General features: G+C 35.7%; 1 protein-coding gene across 1 annotated transcript in view; it reads right to left on the reverse strand.

The window, feature by feature from the left end:
• Positions 1–18,537, reverse strand: part of LOC141483030 (cytochrome b5) — a 33,549-nt gene extending 15,012 nt beyond the window's left edge. Inside the window, exon 1 of the mRNA XM_074177193.1 lies at positions 18,230–18,537. Coding sequence (XP_074033294.1) covers positions 18,230–18,355 — 126 coding nt within the window. The 5' untranslated portion in view covers positions 18,356–18,537. The remainder of the gene's footprint in view (positions 1–18,229) is intronic.
• Between the last annotated feature and the right edge of the window lie 6,465 nt (positions 18,538–25,002).

Below are 25,002 nucleotides of genomic sequence, written 5' to 3' on the forward strand. Positions count from 1 at the left end.
AGTTTTGTTAGTTTCGAAGATATGGGGCGAAAAATAATATCGACAATAATAATTTTGGTAATTTGAAATTATTAACGTAGCCGAAATAAAAGTATAGCGTACTACACTGGACCTACCAAGTGATAAAAAATCTAACAATTTCGTATCTTCGTAACAAAGCGCCCTATCAAAAATCATCAAAGGATAAAATATCCATAGAATAGTCCAAGAAATAGTCCCTTAAATTTTTGACACACGTTTAATAAACACCCGGTATATTTGATTGGTCCCACTTTGAATTGATTTTCTGACTATAACCGAATCGTTTCTTGCTTTCTCGTATGCCACCCTGATTCTTTGAAAAAGTTCACTTCTAGTGTTCACTTGAGTGAAATAAATATCCATAAAAATTAAGGACTGCTTGATTGAAGTCGGGCTATCTTGCAGATCAGGCATCAGGTCCTCCCCTGTATATTCAATGGTTTGGAAAGTTCTGATTCAAAATCATAATTACCTTGAACAATATTACTGGAGGTTTTTCCCAACACCAAATCGTTATTTTCAAGTGCTCACTAATTTATGTGAATTTCCATGTGGATAATGTTGATATTTTATTTTGAAATTTGTATCAATCTGAAGTGAAAAACCTGGAGAATATATGTAGTGTTTTTGTATTCAAAGAAAAGTTGAAAATCCTCATGTAATTAGTGTTGAAACAACAACATAAACTAATTAACCCAACAAAAACTATAACTACAAAAACCGGTATATTAGTAGAGAAAATTGGGAGTGTCTACTGAGCCAATTGCCGTACAATGGTCTGCAATACCTGTAACTTAGAAATTACTCCTGGTGAAGGGGTATGTTGTGATAGTTGTCAAGTAACAACACATTCTACCTCCAACTGTTAAGGCATATCCACATCTGAGGTGAGTTTATGATGCACTGTTTGGAACCTTTGGTGTAGTAATGAATATTACTGGAGTTTTTTCCCAACACCAAATCGTTATTTTTAACACCTCGACACGTGTTTCGATCACCAAGTGATCATCTTCAAAGAGGAAGATTAAAACTCTTTGAAGATGATCATCTTCAAAGAGGAAGATTAAAACTCTTTGAAGATGATCACTTGGTGATCGAAACACGTGTCGAGGTGTTAAAATAACGATTTGGTGTTGGGAAAAAACTCCAGTAATATTCATCTGAGGTGAGGGCCATGGTATTGCAAAAAAGGAGCTTACTGTACTTTTGTGAAGAATGCCGGGAGGCTTTTAAAAGTGTTCCAAAGCTACTTGGAGAAATAAGGGACATGAGAAAGGAGATGAATACATTGAAGCAAGAAGTGGAAGATCCGAAGCAAAAGGATAAACAAGAAGTCAACAATTTTGAAAAGATAGTTATGGAACTGGAGAAAAGAAAGAAGAAATCTAAAAATGTTATTTTATTAAAACAAATAAAAAAGAGAGGATAGAAGATGAAATGAATACAGTAAAAACAATTTTGTCAGAAACTGAAGTAGAAGATCTTAAATGTAGAATTCAACGTATTGGAAAATATGAACCTGGTAAAAATAGACCCCTAAGAATAGTGATGGCAAAGCCAGAAGCAGATATAGAAATTCTCCGAAATAAAAATAAAATTAAAACATACAAAGCAACTACCTTTGGCGATCAAACCGAAGCCCAAAGAGAATATTATAAATAAAATAAAGAAACAGTTAGAAGAAAGTAAGAGCAGAGGGGAAAATAAATATTCAAAATATATAAACAACATACCCACATTAGTTGATTGTCCTCCTTCAAAAAACTATTGACAACAAGAAAAAGTACGGAAGTGCATGATTGCCCCAACTTTAATGAAGGCATCATTTATTCAAATACTGAAAGTTTTTTGCCACATAAAACTGAAATAATTGCTTATATTGTATGTTATAACCCCACAATAATAGTGCTAAGTGAATCAAGAGTTACCAAGGATGTAGAAGATTTTGAAATACAAATCAATAACTATAGTGCAGTCCGCTGTGACAGTGATAGTCGACATACAGGGCATGAGAATTATATTAAGATGCAGTCGTTATACTTCCATTGATCACATGTTAAATATACTACAATGGCTGTCGATTACAAATTGATTATTCTTTTTAACAATGGTTTTTATATTTGAAATAACCAAAAGTCTCCAACCAACATATTTTATTGAATTTTTGGTTTTCAATAATTAAATACATGAACATGAGACAAGATCTTATAATAATTTTCATATATATAGAACTCACATTGGTGGCGGAACGAAAAACTTATTCTACAAGGGACTACGGGAATTTAACAATTTACCAAATGCCATTGAAGAGGAAAATACTGTAAGAGGGTTTGAAAGTAAATTATTGGAATACCTAGAGCGTTAGTTATTTGGAAAATATGTATATTATATGTATGTTACTATATCAATATTGGTTTTCAACATTGGGTCTTATAAATTGTATATTTTTTATTATTATCTTTTTATTTAGTTTATCTTCATTATTGTTTATTAATATTTTTGGCACTGTGGAAATTTAAATTGTTAATTAGTTATTATGCCTTGTAAAATTAGGATGTATCCTATAATAAGGATTACTACTACTACTACACCTCGACTTGTGTTTCGATCACCAAGTGATCATCTTCAAGAGGAAGATTAAACTAAACAGTTCAAAACTAACATAGTTTAAAACTGAAACAGTTTAATCTCCGCCTTGAAGATGATCACTTGGTGATCGAAACACGTGTCGAGGTGTTGAAAATAACGATTTGGTGTTGGGAAAAAACTCCAGTAATATTCATTACTACACCAAAGGTTCCAGACAGTGCATCATAATCACCTTGAAGCCCCATCATGTTAGAAATATATTTATCCAACATTAATATCTGCATCATCGAGTTAAACTGGTAAAATATTTTGCAACGCCATTTACAATTGTGGTAACACATAAATACGCTCCAACTAATCGGGTGTATCACAACAAACATCAATCGAAAAAATAATTTGTGGAAGAAATTGTTGTATGGCAAACGAATTATGTTGAGACAAAATATGTATCTTTTTCAAATTGATAATATATAATATATAAATATATAATATATAAATAAAAAACCAGACCAAGAAAGAAATCAGTCAATAGGATCTACAATAAAATGAATACTCTTAGACGTACAATTTCATAATAGTAGGCACGAAAATCACAGTAATATAATTGCATTTAAACGAAAACATCGTTATCACGGTTGTGATTTTATATATTTTATCATCATTTATCATCATCATCATTCATCATTCACAAACACCAAATAGACAACTATCACCATCGTTAATAAAAGAAAAAACCCAACGCCCACTACCAGGTCATCTTCTCGACAATAAGACTGTACAAGAAAGGCATACGAACTAGAAATGCCAATCTCAAACCCAGAGAAAAACCACGTTATCTTCGGAACAAAATTCAGGACGAGAGGACTAGAAAACGTAACAAAGAAGTAAACTGACAACTACCTTACTACCTACAAATCAAACGAATTCAGTTGCGATCCCCAGTCGAAGCCCAAAGTTATTCGAAACAGATTTCAAAACATATTCAAAATACTGATCAACAGCAACTTCAACGACGAATGTTCATGACCCACAGAAACAGATATCCGAACGATTGAGGAAATAAATATGGAAAAAAATTCCGATACAATCGAGCCCATACTCCTTCGTAGCCTCAACACATACTCGAGCTCAGCTCACTTTCACAAACGGATATACTACTAGAACAACAACTCAAAAGCAAACCAGTAACAATTTCATAATTTAACTCTAACAAAATGGTTTGCGAGCTGGATATTTCACCTCATATTCAACCCATCAAGCGTAAAATGAAGGTGAATATTCGAAACCACCATTTTTTTCTGCTTACAAAGAGTTCGGACGATGAATGGTGTTTCTTTTCAAAGGAATCTAAATAGTAATTTAAGTCACCGGTATGTGCTTGGTTTATTCACAAAGTTTTCAAAAGTGGTTCGGTAAACAATAAAAAAAGAAATAACTCCAGAGTACTGAATAAGGAAGCTCAAATTGAAGTGCTAGGAACATTTAGTGCAGAGAACTAACTCCATACGATCAGTAGTAGAACAGACGGAAATATCACACGAGACTATAAGAAAAAATATAAGATGCAGATTTTTCAGGAGCTCCATGAGGATGGTTATGATAAAAAAATAGAATTTCATGAAAACATGACTCATCGAGTTAATACTGTCCCTAATATTATGTTAACTATCTGTTACACAGCACCCACAAAAAGTTAATGTTTGGGTTGATATTCTTGTAAATGCTATTATTGATCATTTATTTACTTGACTGGCAATCTGTACTTAGATATGCTTGAAGAGACTATGGTTCCACTCATAACTCAAGAGCTAGAAACTCAAATTGATGCAGACGGTAATTAACTGTTGCAGGAGGAGTGTTACCTTTCCAGCAGAACGGTAGTCCACCTCATTATTTTCATATGGTCTGACAGTGGTTAAACGTGCGATTCTCAGATAAATGGATTGGCCGAAGGGGAGCAACTGAGTGGCCTCCGGGATCACTAGACTTAACCCCCTTAGATTTTTTCTCTGGAAACATCCTAAATCCGTTGCTTATAAAACATAACCTGCTGATGTTGATGAAGTTATAGGACGAATTACAGAAGCATGCCGCTCCGCTCAATTCTTGGAGAAGCAAATGTTTGATATGTTCGAGAGGAGTAAGAAAACAGACTTCATTACGGTTTAGAACATTTCCGACAGTTCATCGGATAGTGCGTGAATGGATGGCTTTAATAGAATATTTCAAGGCAGACAGAATATATTAGCCTACGTGACCAAAATACACACATCGGAAAAGTCTAGGGATATTTTTTAAAATGGCAATAATTTTTTTTTAGATCGCTTTAGGGAAAAAAAAATTGACGGGTGATTATTAAACGAATGTAACTCACAACAAAATTTATTGAATGGTCAAAAATACTGAGTGCGCATATAAGCAGAACTAAAAAAAAATATGGCTCTTCTTTGGCACCCCGAAAAAAAATCATAATACAAAAAATATTGGAATCAGTACAAAGTATGGCCTCCACGCTGGTTTATTACGGCCCTACATCTATCGTGCATATTGAGATTGTCAATGTCTTGTTGAGGTACATTTGCCCATTCAACGATTAAAAGCTCTCTCAATTGAAACGTTGTGTGAATGTTCCCCATATGCGGAGTAATTCTTCGTTGAAGCATGTCCCACACATGCTCGATGGGATTCAGGTCCGGTGATTGTGCTGGCCATGGCAATACATCAACTCCTTCGTTGGTGAGCCAGTCATGTGGACGAGCATTATCGTGCATTAGGTGGAAGTTTTCACCGACAGCACCAGCAAACGGACGGACGATAGGTAGAAGAATGGTGTCGAGGTACTGTCGAGCTGTGAGGGAGCGATTTGGAAAAACGAGATGGTTCTGCCGCCGATCATGATTCCGCCCCATAGCATTACTGTACCACCTCTGTATGTGTGGACTTCCTGGACGTGTCTCAAACGTTCATTATTTCCAGGTCGTCTCCACAGTCTTACTCGACGAGAATCTGGATGAAATCCAAATCTGGATTCGTCTGTAAACAAAACTGTGGCCCAATCATTTGCTTCCCAGTTTTGATGTTCTTGACACCACTCTAATCTTCTACCGCGATTGCCTCTCGACAAAGGTGGACATCTAAGCGGCCTTCTGTTGTGGAGATCTGCTTCATGCAGTCGATTTCTGACAGTATCACGACCAATGGTTACCTGGTGCGTCTGCTGCAACACGTTAACCAACTCAGGTGCTGTGATTGTTGGTTGTCTTCTTGCGGTTAAGACCAAAAATCGGTCTTGAACTGCAGTTGTAGCGCGTCCTCGCCCTGGATGTTGTTCGGCTGGACTGCCAGTTTCACGGAAACGCCGCCACAATCGACTGATAACACTTTGGAAGACCCCCAAACGAAGAGCTACATCATTTTGTCGCATGCCACCTTGAAGAAGCCCTACAGCTCTATTCATCTCAGCCAATGGTAAGTGATGGCGTTCCATGTTAAAGCACAATATTTCCAGTTTAATTGCTGAGCAAGAACTGCATAGAATGTACAAACTCGACACTTTCAGATTATTCATTTTAGCAGAAAACCTACAGTTTGTAAAAAACTTGAAAAAAGATTAGTTACCGTTTTTGCAGGCTTTGTTCAACCCATAGAAATCTACAGGGTGGTCGAGTGTACCGATTTAATCGAAATCAAACGACCTCATGCATTTATTTTTATGATATTTAGTATGTTATAAAAATATCCCTATACTTTTCCGATGTGTGTAGCTGAGTGTTTATCTAATGATATAATCAGAATGCTGATCATTCTCATCCGTTTTTTATGTCAAGCACAACAAAATTTGCGAAACTTACAATAAATAAGGAGGTTTTCTGAAACGAACTTTTTTTTGAAAATGCGTGCATCAGATTAATGACTGATTCATTTTATTTGAATCACTTCTGATATTTCTTTATCATAGTGTGTTCTCATTTTGAAAACCAGCTCTCAACAATTCTATACTTTTCTTGAAGGCAAAAATATTAAAAAACTTTTTTCATGGCCACACATGAACAAAACAGGTAAAAACGTTGTAGAATAGTTTTATGTACTGATGTCTCTGAGCAATGTTTGTGATGAAGCTCCCGTGTAGCGAAACGCATCTTGATTTTTTTTGTGAAAACTGTTCAATTATTAGATATCATGTATAGTATGATAATTGACTTGTTCTTTCAAATGATCAATCAGACAATAAATGTTTACCCAGACGTCCATTTCTGTTTTGCTGTTTTGATTCGTTGAACAAATATCTGCATCACTTATCAGAAAAAAAATGTATGAAAGTGGGGCAAAACAAATCACATTATTGTCATTTCCTGATCAGCTCAAATTTTTGGCAGTTTTTTTGAACTCTAGTAATGTGCTTTCATAAATTGTAGTGAAATCATTTCGAAAATTATTTATCAGAGTAGCAACAAATAACTTTCTAATTTCAAAATGTACTCATGTTTTAATAGCCTAATTATGACTACGCGAATAATAGGAAAGTTCATCATATGAAACAAATATCTGTATTCATTACATAACCATCACTATCAATGCATATTTTAACTGATCACTTTCTATTTGTCTATACGTTTATGACCGCTAATATCAAAAAACGGCTGAACCGATTTAGGTGCAGTTTTCATCCAGTGTTTGGTTCATAAATAGAAAAAATATAGGACATTGACTCACTTATTGGATGAAACCAGCGATAACATCGCTGGTTATTCGAAAAGAACAGACTTAAATGTGGGTTACTGGCCAAATTATATTTTGGTCAGCAGGTTTTCATATCTGACGGTTCGTCTTCTATTGTGATTGTGGTAGACATTATCAAAGGCAATGTGGTAACGGTCGCAGTGCCGATGCTAGTATTTGAGTCTTCTGGTTTTATATTGTTATCAGTGGACGTGGCTTTTGGTTTCTCCCAATTGGATTACCTGTCCTTATGTGTGTACCTCTAGCCTTCTTGGCTAGAGGTACCTCTAACCTTCTTGGATGTCTTCGTGAATATACATGAAGACGGTAAATTGAGCCACAGAGTGTACAGAAAACCAACGTACACAGATAGGTCCCTGAACAAAAACTCTAACCAAGAATCCAATATATTGCTTTGCTGACAACAGCACACTTTTCTCGTCATTACATTTGGATTCCAGGACATCGGCTGCAGATGCACATCTTCACCGGCAGCAGGAGATTGAGTATCCTAATGACGATCTAGAACTGATTTCGAATTGGGGTGCAAAGAACCAGGTTCAATTTAATGCCACAAGAACCCAGGAATCGGTTTTCTCTAAAAAGATTAATGTCTCCGAACTGGAAATAATAATTTCAGGTCAGACAATTCCGCTTTCTGCTCTGATAAGTATGTTGGGGGGTTAAAATGGAAACCAATATGTCTTGGCATAATCATGTCACTGAAATTGCAAAGGCTGCTTCTCAAAAACTTGGAACACTGTTCCGAACCAGAAAACTGTACACACTTTCTTTGGAGTATTGCTCTCATGTATGGAGATCCGCCCCTAGATATAGCCTGAAGCTGCTGGATTCCATCCAGAAAAGAGTCATCTGTCTGATTGGAGACGCAAACATTTCTTGCAATCTAGATAGTCTGGAACATCGGGTATTTGTCTCTCTTCTATAGATACTTTCAGGGAAAGTGTTCAAGTGATTTGGCACATTTGATTCCACCAAGACTGGTACATATCAGAAATACGCGATGGACTGTGGCTGCTCTTCGTTTTGGGGTTCAACTCACTATGCCTCGAACTTCGCTGTTTAAGTACCTACTCTTTCATCTGGAGAACTTCGTTTATGTGAAATAAACTTCCTGAGAAGGTTTTTCTATATAGATTTAATCTCCAGCGATTCAAATCCAATGTGAATCGCTACTTTTGCACAGGCACCGCTCTGAGAGCGCCTTAGGGATTTTAGAATGCTCAGAAATCAATAGATTAAAGAATTCTGAAAATTTACACAATGATCATATAAAGTTGAATTCTTCACCGTTTCTGAATGTGGAAACTGATAATCAGTTTATGACATGTCCATTTTATGAGTTTGTTAAAATGTCCTTTCGCAATATTCAAATTGAAAATGCATAATCAGTTTTTAACTAAACTCATGTGAAATATCATCAGTCATTGAGTAGGTTAAAGGTCATATGATTGTTATTATGTAAAGTACAAAATTTCCATTCAATGAGTCACTAAAATTTTTTTTCATGATGTTTGAAAGTTTCAGGTGAAAAAAAAATACAAGTAATCATCGAGGTAGAAGGTAATGTGATCCAGAATGTTTTTATATGAAGGAAAAAAAATAAATAGAATTCAGTCAATTATTCAAGGCATTTATTTCTCCAACGATTGAAAATCAATTTCATCTGCATTGAAACTACTCAACTGCATTTAAACTCCATCTGTGAATATTTTGAGAAATTGAAATAAAGTATCAATAAATTGGCGTAAATAGTTTTTTTTATTTATGATCAAAAAGTCATAAGTCCAAGTCCCTTTTCAACTAATTTTTTTCTTGCGAGAATGTATTTAATTCATGGTGGATGGATTCTGCTACGATATATGGATGACAGGACAACCAACAGCCATGATGTTCCATATGTAGCTAGAAACACACATTCGTGTGTAGGTTTCTCGTATGACTACTACTGTTATTAGCCTGCAAGAGGCTAATAACAATGGCTAGTAGGCTAGTAACAATGCCGTTGTTACGAAAATGGAGTTGAAGTATGAAAAAATCAGAAAATATATATTATCCATTGTCTCAAGATGGCGGTGCATTTCTCAAGTAAAATGAAGAGTAGTCGAAGTTGAATTTTGTGGTGACATTTCTGCGGAATATTGAATTCGTTAATTTAAAGAAAATTCTCTTGAAGTTCTTCTGGTGAAAGTATTGTTGACAAAAATAACCTTTTATTTGAAATATCATGCTAAAACGAAAGTGGAAGATATAATAAGATCTTTAGTTATGGGAAACTGAATAAACCTTGGGCAATACATATTTGTTATGTAATACATTTGTTGATTCGTTCACCGATTCTGAGTATGATTTCCGTTTCTATACTAGCTTTAAATCTTAAATAAAACTACATGTTCACATTACTGATACACAATCATCACACTCGCTCATTAAACATTAGGTTTTGGATTATTAGGATCATTATGAAAAGTATCCCAGTCAGATATATTGATTGATTTGCGTCTTTTGCTATCTTGTCTTAAAAGAAATATTCCGTAATTATTACTTCGATGATAATATAAATGTTTTCAAATATAATGAATGATGTTTGATCCATATCTCTGATATAAATTACGTTCATCTGAATCAGGTAGGTGTGATGAATGATGTTTGATCCATATCTCTGATATAAATTACGTTTATCTGAATCAGGTGGGTACTCATAAAACCAAATTGTAAACGAAAAAAATGCCAATTAGGATATATTGATAATATATCAAAATTGATTTCGAGAGTCACAACTGATATAAGCAATATCAATTTAAAGACCAAAATGCTACTATTTAGGAACTCATTGTCAATCATTGAATTGAAGAAATAAAAAAAGAACATACAACTTTATAAAAAATAAATGAATAGATTTATTTGATTGTTTTATAATAAGTTTACAGCATGCCATACATAGAAAATAGTCATAGAGAGACGTGTAATATGTAAACTGATAAAAAACTTTTCATTACTTTTAGATTTAAATGAATTAAAAATATAACATAACGTACACATATGTTCACAAATATGAATATACAAGTAAATGATTACTGCTTAATATACAGGGTGTTCCATCTCAGACGAGCCATCCCGTATATTTCTTATCCCATAGTGAATGGAAAAATTTCCTGAAACACATCGAATGATTTTGTTCGGGGGACATCTTTTGACGTATATTTTAGGCTTGAACGAGCAACCCCCTGATAGGGGGCTCTTCAACCCCTCAAACTTGAATAGGGGAGAGGGGTTGAGTGATACTTTATTTGAAAGGTCTTGGAATCCTCTTTACAACGGTGTTTGAAGAACGTAAATTTGATGAACCGTTTTCGCCAAAAATCTATTTTGCAGCTCGATTGAACCACCTTGAATATTTTGGTTATTTTTACAGGTACAAGCCCATTTTTATTAAGCCCTTTTTACAAACTTGAACAGTTTTCAAAAAATCATATTCTTGAAAAAATTGAATTGTTTTATCATCATGCTTACAATCAAAAAAATCAAATCTGCATGTTTAAATCAAATGTTCAAACTGTCCTCCATTGACTTCCATACAATAATACAATCTTGACTGATAACCGTTTCTGACATGGTTCAGCATAGTTGGAGTTATTTGACGACACTCATTCACAATTCTTTGGCGTAGTTCGTCCAAATTTTCAGGGTGAGTCACAAAAATCTTGGACTTGAGATGTCTCCACAAGAAGAAGTCCAGAGGGTTCAGGTCAGGAGATCGGGCAGGCCACTACATAGGACCTCTTCTTCTAAACCAACGACCGGGGTATTGCAAATTGGGTTATTGGCGAACTGGTGCGGCGTAGTGCAGAGGAGCTCCGTCTTGTTGGAAATGCAATTGTTGTACAAGTAGTAGTGAATTGTTTTCTAACTGTTCATTTATTAACGGATCAATCGCATTTTCCTGCATTTCAAGATAACGTTCGCCAGTTAAATTAACAGGAATAAACAGAGGTCCAATTAGGTGATCTCCCAAACGTTTAGCTTTTCTGGATGTTGAGAGTGAGCTTCTTGAAATACCTGAGGATTTGTATCGTTCCAAATTCTATAGTTATGCCGGTTATGCCGAACGCTACGTTCAGGATGGTTTTGGTTAAATATCCTTGCAGCCACTAAAAGGCACAATTTTGTTTTTGGTAATAAACGCTAACCAGCTCAACACGTTCTTGCAATGTGTACACCATATTTTTTGAAATTTCAAACAAATCAGCAAAGTAGTAACTCAACAGACTGATTGAAATGATCGAAGAAACGTTACAACCAGACAATCATTTTGTAAGCACAAAAAAATTGAGGCAAGATTGAGAGAAAGTATTACTGTATGGATGGCAATGGAGGACAATTTGAACATTGGATTTAAACACGCAGGTTTGATTTTTTTGATTGTAAGCATGATGATAACACAATCAAATTGTTCAAGAATGTAATTTTTTGACGATTGTTTGAGTTTGTAAAAAGGGCTTGATGAAAATGGGCTTGTACATTGTAAAAATAACCAAATTATTCAAGGTGGTTCATTCGAGCTGTAAAATAGATTTTTGACCAAAACGGTTCATCAAATTTACGTTTTTCATACACCGTTGTAAAGAGGCTTCCAAGACCTTTCAAATAAAGTATCACTCAACCCCTCTCCCCTATTCAAGTTTGAGAGGTTGAAGAGCCCCCTATTAGGGGGTTGCTCGTTCAATCCTAAAATATACGTCAAAAGATGTCCCCCAAACAAAATCATTCGACGTGTTTCGGAAAATTTTTCCACTCACTATGGGATAAGAAATATACGGGGTGGCTCGTCTGAGATGGAACACCCTATATTATTAATCAATAGAATATTGTTTCAAAATTCATCAATACTATAAAAACAATGGTCTAAAAGTGTATCTCTAATAGCTCTTTTGAATTAATTATTATTCAGTGAACGCATCTCTGAAGTCAACTTGTAAATTTTGAAATGTATTTAGTTCGTTTTGGATTGGTTAAACGAAATCGCGGCAACGCTATTTGATCAGCAGATCTACTATCATAAGTGTGAATATCAGAGGTAAAAAATAGTTCCTTTTATTTTCGTGTATTTCACAGACAGTTTGGAAAATATAAATACACGGAAGCGTCATTCTTCTCAGTTTGATAAATGAGTCAGGGTCTAATAGGTACACTCCGGTTATCATGGCCTTTTTTGAGACCTGAAAATTTTTGCGGCATGACAGGAATCACCCCATAAGATTGAGCCATAACTAATTCGGGAGTGAACTAAAACAAATATGAATTTCTCAGTATTTCTAGATTGGCAGCCTTCTCATTAGAAACAAGATACTAGCTAGACGTTTATTTAAATTCTCTGTATGCATATACCAATTAATGGATTCATCGACTGTAATAGCGAGAAGTTTGCAATGTTCACCTGTCGCATAGTTATTGTTACTTGAAATGATTAATTTTTGAGTCTTCTGATCATTTAATTGCATGAAGTTGGCGGTAAACCAATTTTTCGCATTGTGAATGGATTTATAGGCCATTTTTAAAAGAGTAGGTAAATTTTAAAAGGTGTTGATAAAAGAAGTATCGTCAGCAAAGAGAATAGTGGAAATAATAATAGTAGTATGCTGACAGATATCATGTAATCAAATCGATACACAATATCATCAATGAAAATAATGTACATTAGATTCATTTAGGCCTATTTCAAAGGAATGTATGCCTTATTTAATATTAGGAGATATTTGAATAAATACTGATTCATCTAAAGGAAATTATGAAGCTGAAGAAGGAGCTCGGTTGGATTGGGAGAACATAGGTTGTGACTTCTGAAAACTATTGGTTGATAGTAGTACTCAGATTGATTTCGATACGTAATCTTCAGTATCAGTAAATAGTTCATAATCAGGTTTTTTTCATTTGCAGTAAATACACTTTGATAGTAGTAAATCAAAAAAGAATAGAAGCAATCAAAATAGTATTACTTGTCAACTCCCAAGAAATACTATACCTACTAACATTAAGTTATAAACAGAAATTAAGATATTTTTCTGTTTGTCATCAGTGTAATTAGTAGTATTAATGTCAATAGAACTCTTTCACTGACCACTAGATAAATAGTGATTTGTGACGATCAAATGACTAGAAGGACAGTAGCCCTATGGCCGGGGATTAATTTTTCACTGTAAATCATCCAATCCGTGCCAGGAATCGCACGTTAATCCTTAGCTCGCAAAAACTTCGACTTCTGAGGGTTGTTCTTCTCGGGGAACGATAGATGGTTAACGGAAAAAAACTTTCAAACAGATTTAGAGGATATTTTTTCCTGTTCTTAAAGATGATATCGAGTTAATGTTTTTGGTTAGTGCGAAATATATCGTGTTATTGTTCAGTTAGGGATGTATTACGTTTAAAGGCAAAGATGTGATTGTTGAACAAAGGTGACTATTTTATTACTACTCAAAAAGATATAAATATTATTATTATTATATTCAACAGAAGAATAGCATTCAGGAATTTTTCAGAATTTCATCGCTACCTATTATTGTGACCATTATTCGTATTCAAAAATGAAAATGAGAATAATCACTCACTGTTTTTAGTACTATCCGGATGATGGCGGATAGCGGATGATTTTAGGGGGGTAATCCCGGCCATTCGCAATAACCCCTACACACGGTATAGTTTATTTTATATCCTATTTTTATTATATATCCTTGTTTTCTGTCCTGTATCTATATGAAATTGTAAATGATGTATTTTGAAATATACTTATTTTTAACTGACTATATTTCAGATGTCACGAAATTACCCAAGAAAGACTGAGACCATATACAAATTAGGAGACAGACAAGGCTATTCAGGATGTTGAAAGTAAAACACTTTCATTTGGAAAAGCAGCTGCTATTTATTCTATTCCGAAAAGTAGTATACACGACTATCTCAAGAAAGAAGTTATAAAGGAGCCAAAAACTGGCAGAAAGGCTATATTTACTGAAGAACATGAAAGAGAGTTGGAGGACTATTAATTATTTTATGGTTTGACTATACAAATGGTACCAAAAATAGCATTCAAATTTGGCGAATTTGGAAATAATTAAAACATAATTTTGACAAAACATCTCAAATGGCAGGAAAATACTGGTTCTATGGATTTAAGAAAAAGGCACCCTAATATTTCACAACGTAAACCTGAGTCCACTTCTAACAATGGAATTACAGCTTTTAATGAAACAGAAGTGAAAATGTTCTTCAATAATTTGAGAATTTTATGAACCAAACACCATTTTGATGCCAATCGAATATACAACGTGGACGAGACAGGTATATCCAATGTCCAAAGAAATGCAAGGATTTTAGCACCAAAAGGCTAGAAACAAGTCGGTATGGCAACAAGTGGTGAAAGAGTTACTTCAACGACAGTTGTCTGCGCTTGTAGTACTTCAGGAAAGTATATTCTTCATTTTTTATTTATAAAAGGAAGCGTATGAATGCTCAGCTGTTACGTGGAGGCAATCCTGATATGATAGCAGCCGTAAGTGATTCAGGTTGGATCAACGAGAACTTATTTGTAGATTTGTTACACCACTTCATATCTTTTGCTAATCCAACAGTTGCAAATGAAGGTGATGGAAAGAAAAACGAGTATGATTGCCTAATTTGTGATGGAAAGTATGAAGATCCACCTAATGAAGACTGGATAAAATGCTACAAATGTAATTTATGGGGTCACGAAAACTGTACGAGTGGTGAAAGTACATCACGAGGCTTTGTTTGTGATTTCTGTTCAGATTAAAATATGTTCGTAATTACCCCACAGACCACCTCACGTCTTGTGGGGTAATCCCGGACTCCAATGTTTTGTTTTTGTATTAATATTTTATTTTATATGGAACATGTATCTACGTTGATTATGAGAACATAAAAATGATTAGTTATAGTTAATTTTCAGTAATAAATAGCATTCATAACCTTAACTGGTTTTGTTTAATTTCAGTTCTTTCCTAGGTGTTCGCAATTACCCCACTCTCCCCTAGACGGTAAAATTCACAGCTGGAATATCAAATCAGGGTCGGAATTAGCAGAATCACTCCTAAAGTTATTCGCGATGTGCAGAGTTATGTGTCCGTAGATTTGCTTATCGTCAAAAGACTGGAGGATAGATTTTGAACATTTCATTCAATTGTAGTATTTTGTTAGACATGGGATCATTTCCTTACTGAAAAAAATATTTTGTGTTCAACCACTACAAAGATATCAGATAAATTATCATCACTTAATGAACTATCACAAGACCCTCATTTCAATTTAAACAAATCACCGATGACGTCACTACGTAAAAACCAGTGATGTGAGATCTCCAAAATATACATTTGAGAATCGATATTCGAAAATAAAAATCGACCTTTTTCAGGTCTTTGTTGAAAGTACATTGCTTGTGAAATAACGAGTTTGTTCCATAAATTAGCAAAAATAGCGTTGAAAATGGAAATAGTGAACCGAATTGTGTCAAAGCCTTTTTCGGGTTTTTTGGGGTTGTCTTTAGGGTTTCAAGCCTAACGTTTCGTCCACTACTGCAGTAGATATTATCAAAAGACACCGAGAACACTTCGCTCACCGCAGTAAGGAACGAAACGCCGGGCTCAAACATCCGCAGACCCGAAAAATAGCTTCGACACAGTTATAGTCTATCCATTCCCAAATTGAACGGCAATTAAAATAAGAGTACAGTCATAAACATTTCTTGCCTGTGGCCCATAGTCGCCCAGATAGTTAGTAAACATGGAATGTTTGAGGAATAGTTGAGGAATAAAGGCTCGGCTAGCTGGACTGGCTGAATACTAATTTTTTGTCTGTTTCACAATATTTCTTTATCAGTGCCGTGTGTTCGTTAGGTTAGGTAAGGTAGTGAGTGGTTTTGCAAACCGATTTTTGAAAACTTTTTCTAGAAATCAATTACCCTAACACCAAACTGATATTTTTGCACTCGACGCGCGTTTCGCTAACAAGGTTAGCATCTTCAGGAGAAGCGAATTGATACTGAATCTGAAGACAAGGGTTAGCTGTTTATATATCTACAGTTTTTTTGTTCCGATGTGGACTTTGTTGTTGCTTCTCCTGAAGATGCTAACCTTGTTAGCGAAACGCGCGTCGAGTACAAAAATATTTGTTTGGTGTTAGGGTAATTGATCTCTAAAAAAAGTTTTCAACTTTTACACCAAAGGTTCCAATCTCATCGTTTAAACCGAGTATTGTGCTTTGAACACACATTTTTCAAGAGGAAAACGTGTTATAATTTCGCATGCCGGGAATGAAAGTGATTTCGTACCTAACGCTTTGCTTTTGCCGGCCAAAAATATAAAAGATTCGTCTGCTGATTACCACGAAGATATGACTGCTGCTTTATTCGAAACCTGGTTCAGTGAGCAGCTTCTCCCAAATGTTCCTTCAAACTCGGTTATTGTTATCTCGGTTATTGACTACAATACCAAACAATAACACAAAAAAAGCAGATATTGTTGATTTCATGCGAAATCATGACATGGAAATACCCGAAAAGATTCCAACGGAAAAGGTATTACTGGCGACCATAAAACAACGTAATTTCAAAAAAGAGTATATTATTGATTCGATGTGTGAAACACGTGGTCATATTCTCTTACATTTGCCTCCATACTATTGTGTGTTCAATCCAATTGAAATGGTTCAGGTCACAATGAAAGAAAGCTTGCGAAAGCGTAATCAGTCACCGAATTTGAATGCTGTGGTGCTTGACAATATAAGGCGAGTGGTGAATGAAGTAGGTAATAATGATGTGTGGAAGAACTGTGTGGCCCACGTTATAAAAGAAGAGAACAAATATTATGTGCAAAGTTCCATAAATCTGATCGTTATTCAATCCGATGATGATTCCACCCCATCCAAATATAGCGAAGAAGAATTTTGATTTTTGTAGCAATTTTGTTGGCCTCTATTATTTTGTAAATATATGTTTGACGAGAATTCGGTGTGATTATTTGTGTTTCATTGTATTTTAGAGTTTTCGACTCGGAAATCAACTACCTTAAATTTCGAAGTTTTTCATAATTACCTATGGTGGAGAAATTCAGTTGAGATAACTTTTTCATGGGGTGATCAATTGCTATGATTGTAAGAATAAGTAACTGAAAAACTACCACTGAAAAATAATTTGACGACGTCTATGTCGAGGCAGGAATTCCTTCTCTGTGCTGTTCCAATTGGTATTGGAAGTACTATACGAGTATGTTCGGTCGTAAAAAATCACATGCTTTGATTTAACCACATTTTTAATATCGGGAGTTGCTTCTTCTACCTTGGACAATAGCTTCCAACAGGAAGTTCATTTTTATTCGTAGGTGGTCTTTTGCCACTTCTCAAGCATTTGTCTAGATAGTCCCAATAGGATAAGCATGCTTGATCGTTGCTCATGACGACTGCGTAGAGAACATACAATGCGTTATTCAATAAATCATAAATTCGAAAATAATTATGATGTCAAAACGAAAGAAAAAATTATGTCTAGAGATTGAACCAAGCTGGCACTCAGGATAAATAGTTTTGAGTGTCATCCAGAAGCTGTATTTCACCACAGTATGTAATAAACCTAGAGAGAAACAAAACCTAGTTCTCCCCATATAATGTGTGTAAATAGGATCAATCTGGGATGAATTTAATTCCATTTATTCAAAAAATATCCAAATCCGGATAAAAATCAAAAAGTTACTCAAGATCAAAATTTGTTAACATTTCGAGGAGGCTGTTTTTTATACACCCGAAAAGTAGCTCCATCAATGTATACCAGTGAGGGTATTATAACCTAGGCACCATTAAAGGTGATATAACTTACATCGTCTAAATAATCCGTCACATCATACACGATGTCTTTAAGGATAATCCATACTCTGGGATCTTGCTTCCCGTCGTGCTTGGAGATTTCATCGAGAGTATAGTAAACTGTAGCTCCTCCGTCCATTTCAATAACGGCACAGATCACGACCCGATGCTGATAAGATTATTCCGATGACAACAAGAAAATGACTCCGAATCAAATTATTGTTTACGGTAAGCAGACTCGTTAACCGCATCGAAACCGTAATGAAGTGTCACTATACGTTCTCGTTAGGAATTTTATATGTTTTGATCTTATCGGGAATTACGATGTATTGGTGAAACGTGACGTGAGAATCTTACTGGGAAAGACACACCAATTATACATTCAGATAAGAAATCCATCAATTTTTGTGGTCCAATATAAACAGTGCCGGATTTAGTAAATATTAAAGATAGAAAGAAAAACTAGATAATACAATAGAAAATATTGTACACTTGGGGCAATGGAAGATTACACAAGAATTATCAATAAAATACTCGATGAAAAGCCTAGTTTTCAAGTGCATCATTTTCTTCACAAGTGCTTGAATGAAAGCTTACGCTGGGCACCTACATCGAATAGACTAGAAGTTTTAGTATACAGTGCATTTCTCCTCCTTTTATTTTTTGAACGGGTCAACTCAAAAAACTGAAATTTGAAATAATGAAATTAATGCATGAATACTTCATTTTGAAGTGAAATTGACAGATGAAATTTTCAAGATAGCGACTGGGCGTCATCTGGGAAAAAAAGTTTAATGAAAAGGGGGGTCTTGTGTCACATCTTTTTGAAGCTCATGACAAATGCTTCACAATCCTAGAATATAATGTCAATATCTTCAACTACTACAAAATGGTGGAACTTTCAATAATAATTGCCTGAATACATTGACATTTAACTACATATGCGGTAATAAGCTTGAGGTCAGTTCAGAAGATGCTCGAAATAGTTGCCTTGTACTTCCTGACATATGAACCGATATTTTACGCCAAACATTTTCGAACACAGTAACGTCAATATCTTCACAAATGTTTATTATTCTTCAATATTAAAGCAGGTTCAGTTTTGTACACCTTTTGCTTCAAATATCCCCATAAAAAAAAGTTCGAAGGTGTCATATCTGGTGAGCGGGCTGGCCATTCTGTAGGACTTCGACGGCCAATCCAACGACCGGGAAAATTAGTATACAAATAGTTTCTTACTTGTCTGGAGAAATGTGGTGGTGCTCCATCTTATTGGAATACAATATCCATATCGAATCCATATCGACGATTTCAGTGATGAGGGGGTCAACAGTAGTTTCCAGCACATTCAAATACAGTTCCCCTGTTAAATTTTGATCGATGAATAGAGGTCCTACAATATGGTTTTCCAATATTCCTGCCCAAACCTTAATTTTTTCTGGATATTGGGTTGGTGTCACTCCAATAACAGCAATTTGTCTGTGAACATTGCCGTTTAAAAAAAATGTACATTCATCACTAAAACAAATATTGTGGAGATGGTAGGATGTCTTGCAATGGTTTCCGTCATGATTTCGCAGAATTCTGTTCTTCGATCATGTATGGACGATACTTATTTCTCTTCAAAAGTCTCCACACAGTAGAAGGAGACACCTCACAAACATTTGCGACGAAATAAGTAGACTATTCAGGATTTACTACCATCTCACCAATTATTTGCACTTGCTGTTCTTCCGGAATAGACGGATGACCTGGGGGCTTTTTGTTATGTAAACTACCGGTAATTGTGAATTTGGATACAAGTTTTCTACAGATAGGACGATTCGAAAAACGTTCATTGAAAATCCTTTCGATCTTGTGAAAGTTATTACGCGTCGCACCATAAATAAAAATCGCTTTAATTTTTTCTTCCATTGGACGAGAGTTGATCATTTTACAGATTGTTGGCGTGGTACCTTTCTACTAGTAAAACCGAAAATTAAATGAGAATATTCTAACTGAACAATGATGTTCATTGAAGTACTGATATTTTTTGTCGATTTTATAAACAAAAAATAACTTAAAAAACCTCATCGGGTTGTTGGAATTGCCATATGACAGATAAAAAGGGATATTTCTAGAAATATCGATATTAATGTGTTTGTCTTCAGGAAATTATTAAATGTTCCGCCATTTTGTAGTAGGTGAAGATATTGACTTCATATTCTAGGGTTGTAGATTATTCGTCAGGAACTTCAAAATAATGTGTCACAAGACTCCCCTTCCCATTTAATTTTTTTCACAGATGGCGCCCAGTCGCCATCTTGAAACTTGTATGTGTCAATTTCACTTCAAAATAAATTCATTAATTGACCCGTTCAAAAATAAGAGGGGTGGGAACATTGAAGAAAAGCACTGTATACATAATCTGTCGAAGTCCATTTTCCGCATTTGATGACTTACTATCATTTGGCAGGTTAATGTTCTTATCGCAAAATTTCTACGGTTTGAAGTCTTTTATACTTCACAAAAACTTGGTTTCACAACTAATAAACTGCGGCTATTTCACATTTGTAGGTGCCTTAACTGATGCTTTGCCCGTTTGTCTTTGCGTTTGTGCACGCCAATCTTAAAAATAGCTCAACCAATTTAGGTATGGTTTTCGCTAATCTATTGTAATAACTTTCACTTAACCTTTAGTGTTTAATTTATTTCAGTCTGGTTAAGCATATTCATAGTTCAGGAAACCCAAATACTGAAGTCCTGGCGAACGTAGTCTTTTCCAATCTGACCATAAAACTAAATTTGATCCATTCATTTTCTGATCATACTATTGCGAAGCGATACTAGACAAGCTGAACCACAAACTTTGAAATTTTCTCGCAATCTGAAGTCCATTTATTAAATATCACTGAAATTTCGAATGTTTTCATCCATTATCCTATCGATAATTTTGGTCAACTATTTTTTTGATTATTTTATGATTCTCCACTTTTTCTACCGTAATGAATTTGCAGGATCTGCACTTCCGACTGCGCCATATGTTGTAATGAAATTTTTCAGTAGAAAAAGAATTTATAACTTTTTTATTCTCGCTTTTTATAAATGAAAAAAATTGTAATATTTTTCATCATGTAGAAAAGTGTTAAATGTTACATTCATAAATATGTATATACACGGAATGTCCTACAAATATCCTACATAAATCATCTACATGACTTTCCGCCCACTCAAAAACAGAAATATCCTGTTAAACAGACGCCTAAAATTAGACATTGCGCCGACAGAGGCGCTGTGAAATCTATTAGTTCACATTCGACTAAACCATTCGTATAAGAACAGCATAGGATTCTACCTACATACCATGTTCACTCAATATCCATCTCTCATGTTTGATTTATCTTGGACCCGGATGTCACGCAGGTTGCTATAGCTGCACCCGTGTTGTTGTTGGGAGTTAGTCCTTGTTGTCCTTGTCTGTAATCACAAGGTCTTCCAACTATGAAACAAAATCGCAGTTGGCCCCTGATGTTGAATCCGTTTGTTTGTTTTTGATCCCTTTCTTGCAACCAATTGTTGTCTAGCCTTTAAACTTGGCTGTATACCGTACTAACGAAGGTTAAATAGCCAGAAACATGTGTCTTTCATATGAATGCTTGTCCATAAACATTCTTCCTCATGTTCTATTCATTAACTGTTATCGAGTGTGTATGATAAAAATCAAAAATGAAAAAATTCGTGGACACAACACTTAAAGTGGGCAAACCGTGGACACATGTTTCTGTCTTGCCCATTTTTGCACTTGGCTGTAGACAAATTGTGAAAAACCGAGTAGGTACTTCATTAAAAAATAACTGCGTAGACGCAAGTGAGATCAAACTTGCCAAGTTTTAATATCGGTGTTGGTGATTTTTTTGTCACTGACTATAGTTCTGACAGAGTCATAATCGTAATCGCATACAACGTTTACATATTGCTTCGGATTATCACATCTACAGAGATTAATGACTTAAAAGAATCATGTTAAAAATAAGATCAGTGAAAATAGTAATCAAGTTGAAGATCGAAGGGACAAAATCATAGTGCACTCCTGGGTCCTATTCATTTTGACATCGTAAGATTTTATGACATCATTCCGTAGTTGAACATTGTTGTTGTTTTTATTCAAATCGATATTGAAGTCTTCTATAACGACAATATTTTAATAACTAATAGAAGCAAAGTCCACCATGACACAAAATTGTTTGATAAATATTTCAAAGTTGACATTGCTGCATGACCTGTACATAGTTTTATAGCAATACTAATTTCACAAAATTCAGCATGTCTTTAATCAGGAAAGAATTTAACATGACAGTTTCACAACTGTGGTGTTCAAAACTGATGCTCAAAAAATACTGGTTCCACCGTGATTGGCTGTTATTCTGAAGAGGAAAAGTGTAAATCATATATAATTGAGTTGACAGTTTGCAAAATTATTGATGAATTTATTTTTCTTGGTTCTGCAAAAGACTGCCGTGAGAACCCTTCTCACATAGATCACCAATTTCCTTGGGATATCCCAATTTTATCATATCTACATTTGACATGAAGAAACTCGTTCAGATTTCGATTGCCCAGTGACGCGATTGGGAGGGACAACCATCAATATCCTACGGATGATTTGACTTTGTCTTTTAACTGAGGCCAATAAATTAAGGAAGATCAGATGAGATACGCCAAAAGATACAAATATCTTACGATCTCGCAACATCGATAGGGTTTCGAAATGTTTTGTAAGCCATTTGGCTCACGTAGGGGGATCTTATACGTAGGGTAACCTATAGCTGACATAGTCGGTCGCACCGACTTGCCTGTTTTATGAATTTTTGGCAGACCATTATTTTTGTTACCGTAGGATTACATACTCGTTATCTTATTTCAGTCAGATTTATGGGCCTATGGCCCCTTATCCTTTCGACTGTTTGAGTTTCTCTTGGGTTCCTGTGGCGAGGCGGCAGGGGATTGCATGGTCCTCTGTCGGCTTCTTTTGGCTTTTGGCCCTGTGTATGGAAGTCGCAGCGTACTTCTTTGACTTTGCGGCCGTTTAAGCACTATTTCTTGTTTTATTTTCCGGCAAGCATGGATTGCAGTACCGGAAACTTCACTAGAAGCGCCTGCAGCTGCCCTAAGGCCGTTGGGAGACCTTCGGGAGAGCTGCAGGCGTTCTCTGACGATGAGACGGCCCTCGCGTACAAAACGTCGCTCCTGATTGTGTTTCTTCCGACAGGCCTTGGGGTTGTGGTCTGTCTGTTTTCGTTCGGTGTATCTGAGTCCCTTTTATTTTCAGGGCGTTCTGGGCACCCATGGAAGCTCGCTGGGTGTTCTCCCTTGCAGTTGAAGCATCGCAAGGGCGAGTTTTTAGGTCTTTTGCATTCCTTGGTCATGTGCCGTCCGGCACATCTGACGCAGGCTGGAACTGCTTTACAGTTGCGTTGCGTGTGACCGAACTTTTGGCATCTGTAACATTGCCCTACTCGGTTTCTCGGCTTCTGTGTTTCGGCGCTTACACGCACGTTTTCAATTTCGGTGATCTCATATATTTTGTTTTGGCTCCTTGGGACCAAAACAAGCACGAACGGTATTAGTACCTTGCTAGGTTTACTCAGGCGGGCTACGGAAAGGATCTCAAATCCTTTGCCCTGGAGTTCGGTCTTGATTTCGTCACACTCTAGGGATTCCGGGACTCCGCGAAAAACTACTCTGAGTGGTTTTTCGCTTTTCATTGTATAGGTGTGGTAGGGTATTTTCTCTTGATCGAGGATCCGAGTAATTCTCCTATAATCATCTGTATTTTTAAGATGGACTTGAATTCCATCTGTTGTGTTCACCGCCCGCAATATAGAAGAGATGTTTTGCGCAGCAGCAATCGTAATAATAGTTTTCCACTTTTCTTTTGCGCGGATGGTTATAGGTGGAGGCTTATCAGCTTTTTTGTGTGTTTCTGCCCGGTCATTTTTTGGGGTGTCTGTTACTAGTTGTTCGTCGTCTACTTCCATTGAGTCAGGTGGCGGGACTTCTGTTTCCTCTGTATTTGTCGACTCAGTTTTCTGAGTGGGCTTTTGAATTTGATCTTCCAGTGCCATGCCCGGCGTTTGTGATAAGGCGGGTGTGGTTTTATTTGATTTTGGCTTATTGGTCCATTTAGTCTGGGAAAAACCGGGTTTTAACTGTTTGATTTGTTGAGCCGTTTCTGGCTCTTTTTTCTTCTTTTTTGGGGCATTTGCCGCTTGGCTTTCTTCGTCTGACATAATATCGTCGCTGTCCAGATCGCTGATGTCAGAGTCGGCTTCGATAAGACGATGAATTAGAGGTTTTTTGTTTCTCAAATTCAAGTCCATTCTTTTTGCAAAGAATTTATATGCTTCCACTAGTTCGGTACTACTTATTTCATAGTATTCTATAATAGTTGATATTATAGCCACACTTGCTTCTTTTGGCTTTTTACGAACTTTCGTAAAATTGAAAATCGTTTCTATAACTTGTTCCATCTCGAAAGATAGATGCTACACTTCGAAATTAGCACAACAAAAATTAGTCAACTTGTCCACCGTAGGATTTGATACCTGCAAACTTCTGCCCAAAGTTGGAGTGATCAAGTTCTTACACTTCTTGAGTGTAGGTAGTGTTCACTTCTGCAATGAGTTTTTCGATAATTAATCATATTTATATTATTATGGCGCCATCTTGTTTTATTGTTCTTTTTGGGGCGCTTTCTGACACAATTCTCCTTATCTCTAACCTCCATGTTCGCAGGCATTGACGTAG

Source organism: Leptinotarsa decemlineata, unplaced genomic scaffold, assembly GCF_025532065.1.
Source record: "Leptinotarsa decemlineata unplaced genomic scaffold, Ldec_3_MD MMD2_tig00002159_RagTag_RagTag, whole genome shotgun sequence".
NCBI lineage: Eukaryota > Metazoa > Arthropoda > Insecta > Coleoptera > Chrysomelidae > Leptinotarsa > Leptinotarsa decemlineata.